The sequence below is a fragment of the Amblyomma americanum genome, chromosome 7 (genome assembly GCF_052857255.1).
Source record: "Amblyomma americanum isolate KBUSLIRL-KWMA chromosome 7, ASM5285725v1, whole genome shotgun sequence".
Lineage (NCBI taxonomy): Eukaryota > Metazoa > Arthropoda > Arachnida > Ixodida > Ixodidae > Amblyomma > Amblyomma americanum.
In genome coordinates, this window is record NC_135503.1 from 163,495,229 (window position 1) to 163,509,465 (window position 14,237).

The 14,237-nt window shown below is 50.3% G+C and overlaps 1 protein-coding gene across 1 annotated transcript; it reads left to right on the plus strand.

Annotated features, from left to right (window-relative positions):
- Positions 1 to 12,826: 12,826 nt before the first annotated feature.
- Positions 12,827 to 13,591, plus strand: LOC144098202 (uncharacterized). The gene has a single exon (XM_077630706.1). It carries the CDS (start codon positions 12,827 to 12,829, stop codon positions 13,589 to 13,591), a length of 765 nt encoding a protein of 254 aa, XP_077486832.1.
- The last annotated feature ends 646 nt before the right edge of the window (positions 13,592 to 14,237 follow it).

A 14,237-nucleotide genomic window follows, 5' to 3' on the forward strand; every position in this document is an offset into this window, starting at 1 on the left:
GCCCTGATATGCACAGCATGTGTACGAGAGCAGACGATGCAGCGGTCCCTGTGTCATTACTTTTGGAGCCCACATGACCAGGGTTGCTGCTCTTCCTTGGGAGTGACGTCATAATGCACCCCGATACTCAGAAACCGAAATCGCTCAGTATAAATAATGCGGTAATAATTAATGTTCATATTTATATTGCGGAGCACGTATCACGCACCGGGTGGGAGTATGCAATGCTTGAAACTAAGAACACTCCAACCAAAAATTTGATGTCTCCGCCCCTTTAAGGTTTTTGGTTTAGCATATGGAGCTTGTGACCTCCTGTGTGCCAGCGTCAGAAGCCTTTCAGAAACCCTTTCGTTGTTTGTCTTGACTGTTTTTATTCATTCTTGGTCTCTGCCTTGTATATACTTCTTTTTGTGTGTGGTTTCTCTGGCATATCTTGAACGATGTTCCTTTTATTCTTTTTTTTTAAAGGATCTTTCTAATGTCCATACGCAAAACCACTACAGGAGTGCGTGGGCTGCTGCTGTAGCCTGTTGGGAGATGTCCTTATCTTTTTTCCCTCATATGCATTCCATTTTTGGGTATTTGCTTGTGGGTTTCTCTTAGTGGTTTATTAGTTGCATTTTATTGTTCTGAGCTTGCATACTTTTTTCTCTTTTCATGGCATCTAACCCTGTGAATGACTGACACTAGTGGAGGGACTGCAGCAGCCGTCCTTGCATGGCGCGGCAATCTCTGGTCCAAGGCACCTATTCCCCGTTCCATGCTATTGGCTCAAGATTGTGCCCACAAGTCTGCACCTTGGCCTACAGGCAGAGTCGTATTAGGCCCACGTCGGCCAGGACTTCCTTGCCAAATAAAGTATTCCTACCGACACGCCTTGTCAGTAATTGATGAAGCGTATGAATAAATGAGTAACAACTTCGTTGGCCGTATAGAAAAACCGTGTTACAAAGCAGTTTTCTTTAAGGCCATACCCAGCCACCACATTGTTTCCTCTGAGCAACCTACTCATCTTTGAGGTAAGTGCTTGCCGTGTGTCGCATCACAGTCTGAAGTGTTGCTGCAGAACCGCATATTGCCTTCCTGTTTATGCCATTGCAGCAGGAAATGCTCCACAAAGCTAACGAAAAAAAAATTCGCCAACATACTGCTTTGAGACAACTGCTAAACGGGTGCTGAAGCCCACTGAACATTGTAATTGAGGCCCTTTGAATTGAATGTTCTTCGTAGGTATTTTACAAAGGCAAGATAGCAGTTCTACTGGGATTGCAACTCGCTGCAAACGAGGTGGATTCTGTAGCACGGCTCTTGCTGGCAGTTTGTGAAATTCGCTTTACCCGAAACTGCACTGTAAAAGAGCATAATGAAAACGATGTCTTCCTCGGTAATTCATGCCATGCAACATGACATGGAAACCATTGCATGGCCAGTTTATCCATTGCCTTCAGGTTCAAGACATCTGCCAGTTTCTATACGGTAGCTTGAGACTGTTGCACTGGAAAATTACATTTCTCTTGAAGGCACTTTTTGAGCAGGAATTGTGTTTACCCTGGTTTTTGTGATTTATGTTTTGGGTGCACAAACTGGGTAATATCTGGCTTTAACTGCTAACAAGAGGCCCTAAATATTCGCTAAATTTGATTTATAGTCTTCTCTTACTGTTGTAACCTATCTTTCCTCAAGCAGGACGGTAGCTGAGTGAATTCGCATCACCTGTTAATGTCAATTTTTTCTTTTCTCAGCTGCTGAGGGCCATCATTGCCAGAGGGGTATGTAAGGTGTGTACTGTAGACAGGTAAATCGCTTAATTCAAACCGACGGTATTTACAAACTGGCACTTTGCGCCCGTCAAAATCGCGTATTTCAGTGCGACAAAGCTGCCGGTAATATAAGCATACGCAACGGCCGTACAGCTTACCTGTCCTGACCGATGAAGCATGGCAATGCAGCGCGCTGCATGTGGCCATCGTGGAGAACCACTCATCTACTACCCCTGTCACACGGTGCTTTCGAAGTGCAGTTTCTCTCCCCAGCTGCGCTCTTGTTCCTGCCACGACGTGGGACCAGTTTATTTTACCGAATGCGGGGCCTATCGAGTGGAATCTATGAGGCGCCGCTGACAGTGCTGATGAGCGGTCGCATAAGAATGAAAAGACCCGTACCAACCCATGGTCGGGCTCCCAAATTTATTTCGAAGTCTGCGTAAAGAACTATTTTCGGTCCCCTTACCCTTTGTTTCTAATCAGCATAGTTTGAACAAATTTTCGGTCATTTAATAGTTTGAAGTATCGAGGCGTCGAATGCCTGACCATTGGTACGTGGCTATATATATATATTTCCCACCCATAGCGCGCGCGCAATTTGTCCCTAAACGTAATGACCGTTGGATATATTGTCTTCATCTTCAAAAGACCTGTCGAAAATCTCAAAAGTTTAATATAGCGACAAATTTATATATGAGACTGCTCAAACGGAGCACGACTACAAAACCACCGCCGCACACACGCGTTCACTCTTGGCGCTCTTAATTCAGTTCCAATAGATTGACCGAAAGTTTGAGCTATAAAAGTGAGCACGAAACAACGAGAATTCACTGTGTGAGCGTGTGTTTGAGGAATGATCGCGCATAAAAGGTTTTACCACTAAACGCACTGATCATAGTGCTTGCATGCGGCACAGCGAAACGGTGATATCAATATAGGATGTAATTCCGCATCAGGCGCTTCTAGCCCTCGCAATGAAAAGAGGCAGGATTAATTTTTCCCTTTGCAAAACAAACATCTAGTAGAACCCGCTGTTACGTTCGCGGTTGCTGCGTTTTTCCCGGTACGTTTTTTTTTTATTCGTATGAGCCAGATAGTCCAGCTGCCACAGAAGCCCCTTCAACTGAAACTCGATCGCCTATATCTGCTACATAATACAATTGTTGCATAATTCCCTTGTCGTACGTCGCGAAAGTCATCTCACGATGGTAGTTTACACCGTCCCGGAATTCGTTCAATGCGCGCGTAATGGCGACGCCGGCCAGAAAAAGCGATACTATACACGTACTCTATATAGGCACTTGTTCGCCGCTGCGTTCGGCGACTTCTGGAAGCACCCAGGCCAACGCCAGCACACCTACAGACCAAGTGATTTTTTGTGCGTCTGTTGTTTGTTACATCGACGCTCTGACGCTAGCGCGAACGACAGCACCAGAACGAAACTATGCCGCGGCAGACTGCACAAACAGCGCTGTATGAAATGCGCTTGCGTGGGTTCGCTCCGACAATTTTGTTTCTGCCATCCGCTTTATTCTTGTCGCCTGCACCTTAAAATACAGAATTTATAGATTCCAATACAGCGATGATTCTATGGAATTTTTAATGCGGCCACCACGATAACAGCGAAGAAGCGCGCGCGTACCGCATCTTCGCACGCTCCAGGCATGCTCCCTCTTCATTGCTAAATACCTTCCTCCGACAACTGCTCAGGCTAACCGAGACTCGACGCAGTGCGTTTCTGAAGGACGGTATTTGCTTATGTCAGCTTTGTACCCCTTTCCCTTATTTATCGTGTTCATTCTACTTGATCGCCATAGGATGTGCTTATTGTTTCCCACAAATCATCTTGAATAACGCTGCCGTAGGCTCGCCTGATATCCAGAAATGCTAGCCATTGGGGCCTGTGTTCCTTTTTAGCAATCTCTATATAATGTGTCAATGAAAACATTGTCCTAGCTCCAACCTCCTCTGTTTCCGGAACCCATTGTGTAGCTCCCCTAGCACCCCCTCGTTCTCCATCCAAGCCTGCAGTCTGTCCTTTATAATCTGCATAATCACTTTATAAACCACACACTTCACTGTTATGGGACGGTATTTGCTTATGTCAGCTTTGTCCCCTTTTCCCCTATATATCAAGTTCATTATGCTTGATCGCCATTCATCCACTATCATTTTGTTCACTAACTCTATTAATGTTTGCTTGGATTTTGGTCCTAACTTCTTTATTAACATAATCGGAATACCATCTGGTCCTGTCGACGTGCCACTTGCAGCATTCTTCTCTTGTCGTTACGCGAGCGCTTGGTTGCGCTCTGTGGAGTGCCACTGCGTCCGACTCAGCCGCGCATCGAAGCGAAGTGGCAGATCACGCGAAGCGCCACGCCCAGATCCAACTTCTGCGCCACTCGACTGCGATGAATGGCCGTGTCGGACGCAGTGGCCCTCCAGAGAGTGTAGCCACGCACTCGCGTGTTCAGGGTGGACGACCCTGTACGTATGGGACCGCTGCTCGCTTCGACCGACGGATGCCTCGGGGACTGCAGAACCACCGTGCCTGATCCTATTTCTGACCATTGCCACACGTTGTAAAGAATTCACATTACTAACTTGCCTATACTCTGCGCAAATCAAGACGAAAGTTCGGAACGGATGAGCGCGCATATGGCCACTCGAACGACCCATAAATTATTCGAAATGAAAGCGTATTTTCATACGGTCAATTACGACAAGATTTTCCTGAGAAAGCTTCGAAAAGACTTTCATTTTTCTGGAGCGCCTTCGAAGGCACATGCACTACACATGTGCGAGCACACAAACCACACAAGCGTCCTTTCACAACGAATGTGCCAAACCACACGTCCAGAGCATCCAGAGGCCGATCAAACAAGCAAGCGATGCAAAACGCCCGCGCCCGCACGACCGCGATCCACAAATCACAAATGACGCCAAGCCAATCTATAATCCATGGGTGAAAAAAACGCTTTCGTTATTACGACCAAGTCGGAATAACGATTTGGCTTGGCTTTCCGTTATTTTCACCTGGTCGAAATAACGCCGGCCCTTGCTGCACCACTAGACCACGACCCACGGCAAACCGTCAGGCCACGAGATTAGCCAAAGCGAGCCAAAAGCGCGCGTCCGCCATATGGCGGCGCTGTCAGCTGACCCATGAAAAATGCAGCTGTCATGAAAATAGCGCACTGTGGAATTACAATAGGTATGAAGTGGTAAGAGAGATCTGGAAAGGGGTGACGGTTCCTAGTCTGACTTTCGGTAATGCGGTCCTGTGCATGCGACCAGATGTTCTAGCAAGGTTAGAAATTAAACAACGTGGCGTAGGGAGGCTAGCTTTGGGAGCACATGTCAATACACCAATTCAGGGGGTACAAGGGGACATGGGATGGGCGTCGTTCGAGAGCAGAACAGCTAGCAGTAAGATAGCATTTGAGGAGCGATTGAGAGAAAGTGGGTAAAAGCAGTGGGCTAGGAAAGTTTTCAGATACCTGTACATAAGGAATGTTGACACAAAATGGAGAAAGCGAACCAGAAGATTAATAATAATAATAATAATAATAATAATAATAATAATAATAATAATTGGTTTTTGGTGGAAAGGAAATGGCGCAGTATCTGTCTCATATATCGTTGGACACCTGAACCGCGCCGTAAGGGAAGGGATAAAGGAGGGAGTGAAAGAAGAGAGGAACAAATAGGTCCGTAGTGGAGGGCCCCGGAAAAATTTCGACCACCTGGGGATATTTAACGTGCACTGACATCGCACAGCACAAGAGCGCCTTTGCGTTTTTCCTCCATAAAAACGCAGCCGCCGCGGTCGGGTTCGAACCCGGGAACTCCGGATCAGTAGTCGAGCGCCCTAACCACTGAGCCACCGCTTGACACCCTACAGCGGTCCAGATATTTGCTTGTCAACTAGAAAATTGACAAGCAAATATCTGGACAGCAGTAGGGTGTCAAATCAGCAATTATCCGTTAAGAAAAGTTTAAAGAAACTGAGAGAGCTCTGTGGAAAACAGGGATGCTGACAAAATCATCACTGGTAACATACAGGATTTTTAAGCAGGAAATTGCCAAAGAAAATATCTATGATAATTGTAGGGGAAGCTCTTTGTTGTTGGAGGTCAGGGCGGGAGATTTGCGGACTAAGACACATAGAGTCAGGTACCACGAGATACACACGTTGTGCGTTGCGTGCGGTGAGGAGGAGGAAACGGCTGAACACTTGATACTTAAAAGGGCTTTGTGCACCCTACAGTGGAAAGCAGCGGGGCTCATTTATCCAAGGCATTGGGGTTTAAGGACAGTGAGGGGAAAGTAGATTTTAAGCGGGTAGAAGTAACCAAGCGAAGGTTATCTGAATGGTGGATAAATTCAAGATAAGAGTAAATTTTCATAAGTCATGGCTAGGTGGCTGTTGAGCACCGCCCGATTTAAAGCGTTCAGCCGTATCCATCCATCCTAGATGACGACACGCAGGCAGCACAGAACTTTCTTTTGACTGCCGTTTCAGCAAAAAAGTACAGTATTGTGCGTTTTTATCATGAGAACTCAAAAATTTCCCCGTCTCAACCGCTGGCTCATTTGCGGTGAAACCGCACACAGAGCTTGCGTATTATGGTAACTTTTGTATCGTGGCAAGTCTGACAACGATACTTACTTAGTTGAGCCGTGCAAGATGCGAAAACGTAATCGAAAAAGGAAGAAGACGAAGACCTAGTGGGTGGCTACGTGTCTGCTTCTAGGTCTGTGTTCTCGCTCTTCGCTGTCTTCTCGCGTGTGGCGTGGGTCGGACAGTGCCCTCCGTGAGACCGAATGCTGACGACGCCCCTGCGGAGAAATTCCCGGCACGGCGGGCGCATTCTCAAGTGAGAAAACCCAACCGGAACCCTCAGGGGCAAGCTAGGCTCAGCTCGGCGCTGCCGAGCGAGGCCGCGCTACGCGTTTGCATGGATTCTGCGTTGTCGACGACGGCTACGCGGCTGCCCGCTGTGTTGCCACCTGACGCAGCCTCCACGTCCACGCAATCGTCAGCGCCTCTGGGACTCCAGCCTGCGCCGTCTTCCGATGCTACGACTTTGGCCTGTGACATGGACTGCTCTACCGCCTCCGTGCCCGTGGCACTCCCTCAAGAAACTGTGCGCGTCGCGCCAGTTCAGTATTCCCACCAAGGGCCGTCACAAGCGTCTGAGCCTCCTCCACAGATGCCTCCCGTGAGTCAAGGCTCTCTTCCGCCTGCTGCGAACTCGTTCCGCGTTACCATCAAGCCTACATTGCGCTTTGATATGACTGCCATCCCTGCCCGGAATGTTCAAGCCACAATTGACCATGCCCTTGGCTCTTCGAACTACTGCGGGTTTGTCGTCCATCGCCCATCGAACACCATCACGGTAAACTTGTCATCCTTGATGGACGCCCAGAAACTTTGCGCAGTTACGCGGATCCCCCTGGATGACAGCAGCATGTCCCGGTGCAAATATATTTTGCATCTGGTCCTGACACACTCCGCTGCATGGTTTATCATGTCGACAGCGCGAGCCCTCCCGAGGAGGTGCGCGCAAATATTCGCTGCTCAACTCATGTTGTACTGCAAGCACGGCCTATGGATCGCCGGGGCTCATACCTGCTCATTCTGCAAGGCCCGTTGACTCTCCCGAAGTACCTTACCTACTACGGTGCGATCGTCAAACCACAGCCCTTCCGACCTCGTCGTATTTTTTCCTATCACTGCCACAAAGAAGGACATATGCAAAATACCTGCCCTAATCCAGCAGCTGTGGCCAACATAAATGAACCAACAGCTCATTGTGCCCTGTGCAAATCGCCGGACCATGACATTCGCTCCCCCGCTTGTGCAAAGAAGAAGCAAGCGAAGAAGTTTCACAAGTCGCCTGCAAAAATTGATGTTCCTACAAGTAATCGCTTTGCAGCTCTCGCATGTGACGACAACGACTTCCCTGAGCTTCCTTTATCTGAGCCTGCTGCTCTCCATACGTCTCCTCGCCAGCGTACATATGCACAAGCGGCTCACCTTCCCGGATCAAATAGTGCGCCAAAACGTCCAGTGCATCCATCACATGTGGATACCACAGATGAAGACACAGCTTTAGACAATGCAATCGCGGAGGCTCGCCGCCGACTTGACGAACTCACCCAGCGCCGGGAACAGCGTCGTTCTCAATCCTCTCGAAGAATTCTCATTAACCCGGGAGCAATCATCAGAGGAATCACGTAGGGTAAGCACTGGCCCACAATCAGGTGCCGACCACCTGTTAGCCGTGACTACCCCGACAGTGGATAAGATATTAGCGCTGATGAAGCAGGGGACATCCCTCATCGTGGAAGCTCTTCGGCCTCGTCATGGACAGCGCATCATCATCGGTGGTGGTGCAGTGCAACTGTCGAGGATTCGCTAATAAGGCCTCTGAAGTGAACATCCGCCTTCGCGACGGAAAGCTGAGGGCATGGGCGTTCCTACTGCAAGAGCATAATGCACTCCCACGCCTTTCAGGTTTCTGCGCATACCATTCACCATCTATCCCTGATCGCCGTTGCACCGCCTCCTCCCTCAGCCCAGGTAAATCTGCAATTTATATTCACAGTTCAGTTGCGCATACACCGCTCGACCTTTCACGGTGGTGCAACACACGTCAAGAGGTTGTCGCCCTTCTCGTAAAACCTGCACGCACACCCCTTATTCTAGTTTCTTTTTATAGTCGCCCTGGCTCCGCATCTCCCAATCTGGGATGGGTTCGTTTTCTACGATCTACGAACTCGGGTATTCCTATTCTAGTTAGTGGTGACTTCAACGGCGCACACACTGCGTGGGGTTACCCATCGGATTCCTCAAGGGGTTCACACATCCAAGGGAGCTTTTCGGATCATTCCTTTCAACTTTCAAACCACCCGAATACTTCTACCCGCCCACGAGATGGACCGTATTCACCTGATTTGATTTGGTGGTTAGGCCTCGGTAACCCTCGTTGGGCTGTTGATTCTGATACTTGGGGTAGCGATCACAGCCCTATTTTTATCTCCCTCACGCCTACGCGTCTACGGAAAATACGCCGCACTGTACGAATAACATCATGGGACTCTGTACGCGCAGACAATCATTTATCTACATTCAACCCCTCTTCAGCATTGTCTACTCTATCGGCTGTTCTCGCTACTCACACTATTACCACTACTGTAAATGAAGACGACCCAAACCCGGACATACATCTCTTGAATCTCTGGGCTCTTCGTCGCCAGGCGGATCTTTACGCTACTCGTCACCCCGATGACCCTTCGGCTCTTCCTACTCTTCACCGCGCTACCGCACGGGCGCGGCGCTATGCAAAGCGGCTAGGCAGGCAACGCTGGGCTGCATGGTGTGCCCGCCTGTCCTCTACGCAGGGCAATCGACATCTTTGGAGAGTGTTTCACGCCATGGAGGGCCCTTCTCAGGTTGCAGATTACACAGAGAGCATTCGCCTCGCGCTAAATGTGGATGAGGACACATTTGCACAACAAGCGGCCCGTCAATTTTTTCCAAACCATGACTGCACCGCTACGTCTCCACCTGACTTATCGGTAACAGAGCCCCCCGATGGGACTACTTCTGACCTCACCATGGCAGAGCTGCTGGCCTCCATTGACCGTTTAAAAACTACTACTACTCCCGGGCACGACGGCATACCTAACTCCTTATTCCGTAACTTGGAAGGGAGGGCTTTGGAAACCCTACTTGATACTTTTAACGAAGTGTGGCTTTCTGGCGTCATGCCGGGAGACTGGAAGCATTCTATTGTGGTTCCAATACCCAAGTCAGGTCAGCCTTCAGTATCTCTCTCGGTTCTTCATCCAATTTCCCTTACCCCTACCATCTGCAAGCTTTATGAAAACATTCTAGCCGCACGCTTATCATGGTGGCTGGAATCCCATGATTGTTACCGAGATTCCCAAATTGGTTTCCGCCCAAAAATTGGAATGGAGGACGGCCTTGCTACTTTGGCTGCTGACGTGCTTGACCACTCTCCACTGAGTCACCTTGTACGAACCGTAATCGCTACAGACATAACAAGGGCATAATATCCTTCACTCTGCCATTCTTGCCTCCCTTCAAACTCTTGGTCTCCCTCACCGGTTCCTCCTCTCCATTCACGCCTTTTTAGCAAATCGAACCTTCAGCGTGCGTGTCCACGGAAAGCCCTTTGGTAATTTCACATCCAATAGAGGAGTGCCGCAGGGCTCCGTTCTCGCCCCCACATTATTTAATGTGGCTTTATTCCTCTTGTTCAAGCCCTAGAGACCATCCCTTCTATCCGCGTGTTTGCATATGCCGATGATATCACCTTGTGGTGCTGTCATCCAGATGCGTCTATTCATCAGTCGGTCCTTCAACACGCGCTGGATGTATTGACATCTCGCCTCCCACCTCTGTGTCTAACACTCTCTCCTACTAAATCATGTTTCATTCGAATTGGAAATAAAGCCGCCTTACGGAAAGCTCCCCCTTTAAATTTTACGGTACATAATTCTCTTATTCCTCAGGTAGAAACTGTTCGTATTCTTGGTATTCTCCTCCATACATCTGGGACTGGCACCCCGTGGCTGACAGCCACCCGTAAATCGGCTCACGCTACTCTAGGTCTGATTCGTCGCATAGCTATGCGCTCTGGCGGCGCACGTGCTCAATACGGCCCGCCAGCTTGTGCGCTCTATCCTTCAGCCACGGATAGTATATCAGGCTCAATTTCAACGTCTCACCCGCAGACAGTGGGACTCCCTTGAAGCTATCAATCGTGAGGCTATGCGCGTCATAACATATCTGCCTCGTTTAACACCCATACCTGTGCTACAGGAGTTCGCCCAACTTAATACACTCAGTGAAATCATCGACCAACGGGTGGCAAATAGAGCTCAAAAACAGTCTCTCAAACTTCATCGTTTAAAGACACTTCCACCGTGGTCCTATTGCCAGCTCACTGACAATCGCCCCACAGTTTCCCCGTCGGTATCAGCAGCGTATCTGCCTGAAGGGTGCATATTATACACGGATGCATCTCATTCTGCAGAGAGGGGAGTTACTGCTGTGTATAGTCCATCTCATCCGCATCTCAACTCTCGCGCGACGTATACTGCGGATACGTGCACTCCCCTGGCATTGGAATTTCAAGCCATTTACAATGCCATTGCTTCCCTTCCGCTCGTTCCAACATTCAATACAGTTCACATTTACACCGACTCCCGCGCCGCCCTTAAAAAGCTTAAGGCTGTTCGACGAACGTTCCAGATTTCACAATCTATTCATGTGCTCTGCGCAAAGTATCCATGTCCTGTGCGCATACACTGGATTCGTGGCCATGCCCAGGATCCACATAACATTCAAGCGGATGCTATGACTCATCTTCATACATTAGACGATCCGCCACCTTCCCCTCTTCCCCCAGATCCGTTCCTGTCCCACGTTTCCGATTCCGAAGTTCTGCGCCAGCGAACACGCGCTCTAATTCCTCCGTGTTCGCACCCTCTCCCCCGTAGTCTTACTCGGCAGGAGGAGGTATCCGTGCGCCGGATTCGGGCAGGGGCGGCTCTGACACCATCTGTCCGTCATCAGTGGCGTGCCAAAGATCTGCCACTACCTGACAGGTGCCCTCACTGTAGCGCTGCACTGGACATATGTGATGTGCGGCACTTGTTGTGGACGTGCCCAGCGACGGCTGCTATCAGAAAACGGCTCCTCAGGGAGGTGGGCCTGCGGTGGAACCGCGAAAGTGACTTCGTGAAGTGGACAATGGACAACCGTTTCATTAACAACCTCTGCGACTACTTCAGCGCAACGGTTCTTCACTCCTTCTTTTAACTTTCAATCCCGTGCATTCCTTCCCCCCTCTTTCCTTTTTCAACTTATGCCTCATGGCACACTTCTCGAATAAAAATAAAGAAAACGTAATCGTCTACGTATAGAGATCGGCGAACCAATACCCGCAGACGACGTTTTTTCGCTGAAGGGCGGCAGTTGCGCCATCTGTTTTCGGCAGTGGAAAGCGTCAAAACAGCCGAAACAAGCGTTGCAAACACTATTCTTTCAAAGGTAAAGCCTCGCTAAATCAGTTGTTCTGATATTTTTTTCCGCTCAATTAGCCGAAAATGTTGTAAGTGCTTCAGTTGAAGCAGACGAAACGGCCGGAACGCCATATTCAAAGGGCCAGCGTTTCTTGCAACGCTCGCCTCGGCGGCCTTGTAATCACGCTTTCGATTGCCGAAAATATATGGAGCCACTGCCGCCCTTTAACGAAAAAACGTCGTCTGCGGGTTTTGGTTCGCCATCTCTACGTAGGCGATTACGTTTTCGCAACATGCACGGCTAAACTAAGTAACTACCGATGTCAAACTTGCTACGATACAAAAGTTACCATAATACGCAAGCTCTGTGTGCAGTTTCATCGCAAATGAGCCAGCGGTTGAGGCGGAGAAATTTTTTAGTCTTCACGATAAAAACGCAATATACTGTATGCTTTCTGGTGCGCTGTTTCTTATATTATTTGTGTGGTGTGTTTAGTGTCACCGTTTAACAAGTGACACATTGATGACTGCATTTGCTGGAGGGAGTAGCGAGAGAAAATGCGTTGCTGTTGCGTTCCGTTTTGCACGTCCAGTCAGCGAAACAAGAAGCCCGGCGTTTCGTTCCATGAAATTCCTGCCGGCTTAGAACTCCGGGAAAGATGGCTCAAGGTAATTAGAAGGAAAAACTGGCAGCCAAACACAACATCAAATTATTCTGTAGTTTGTAGCTTGCATTTACATCCAAGTGACTTTCGGGAAGGCACCAAGTTGACGATGTATAAAAAGGGTTGTGGTGAACACAAATATGCTGCGGATAAGCCGCGGTGCTGCCAGCACGGAACGTAGCCGACCGTAGTCGACCGTAGCCAGCCGGCCGCCGAGAGAGGGCCGGCGCACAAAGAAAGAATAAAACTAGTTGGCACCGAGACTCCAAGCCCCACGCCTCGTCTCTGCTTTCCTCGCGCGTGCCAATAATTGGTGACCCGGACGTGATAGCCATGAACCAGCCAAGCGACGCCGGCAGTCCCACGGTAGCCGTACTTGACGTGAAGCTACCTCCGTTTTGGACTGGCGACCCGGAACTTTGGTTCGTGCAAGTTGAGTCGCAGTTCGCTGCACGCCGCATCACTGCTGACAGCACTAAATACCACCACGTGGTGGGCAGCCTTCCGCCTGCGACAGCCAGCGAGGTGCGGGACCTACTGCTAACACCACCCGCAGAGAACGCCTACCAGACGCTAAAAGAGACACTGATTCGCCGTGTCACACCTACAGAGCCGGAGCGTTTCCAGCAGCTACTGCGGGAGGCCGAACTTGGCGACCGCCGGCCCAGCCAGTTGCTACGCCACATGCAACAACTGGCCGGCGGCACGACAGCAAGCGACGGCCGTTTGTTGCGGGAACAGTTCCTGCAAAGGCTTCCCACAAGCGTACGGATAGGCCTCACGGCGTCGGGCGAGACAGACCTTGCCAAGATGGCCGAGCTCGCCGACAAACTCATGGCTGTCGCCGTGTCCACAGTCGCGTCGGTGCACGCAGACGCACCGTCCGCCAATTCCCTGCAAGAGATGCGAGAGGAAATTTCTCGCCTCGCAGACACCGTCGCAGCGCTGCACTCGAGCGGCAACCAGCGACCACGACAGCGTACCGCATCACAACCACAGCAACGCAGGGTGTGCTGGTACCACCGCAAATTCGGCAACGCTGCACGGAACTGTGTGCCGCCCTGTGAAAATTCGGGAAACGCCCCGGGCCAGCGCTGAGGGTGACCAGTCCCCCGCCCTGCCGGACAGTCGCCCATCGGTATTCTTCCTGACCGATCGCGAAAGAGGTGCTCGTTTCCTAGTCGACACAGGGCGGAAGTTAGTGTCGTGCCAGCGTCGCCAGCCGATCGCAAACGACCGTGCGCAGCACCGTTGCAAGCTAGCTGTCAACAATACGACGATACCGATGTACAGGCAACGCTCTCTCCCGCTGGACCTGGGCCTCGAGATTACATTTCGGTGGATTTTCGTCGTGGCTGACGTAAAATTTGCCATCATGGGAGCGGACTTTTTGCGCAGCTTCGGACTGCTTGTCGATGTCCGCAACCGGCGTTTACAGGACCCCCTGTCACACGCAGAAGTGCGTGGGAAGCCATCCAGGCATCCTCCCCTCAGCCCCACGCTCGTAGCACCGCCGGGCGCTACACGATTCACCGGCATCCTCGGCGAATTCCCCGAACTGACGCGGCCACCACAGGCCAGCGCGGCCGTCAAACACAATGTATGCCACCACATTGTCACCACAGGCCCACCAGTTTACGCACGCCCACGCCGCTTGTCCCCGCAAAAGCTGCAAGCAGCTCGACAGGAATTCGACCACATGCTCGAGCTCGGCATAATCCGCCCGTCCGCTAGCCCATGGGCG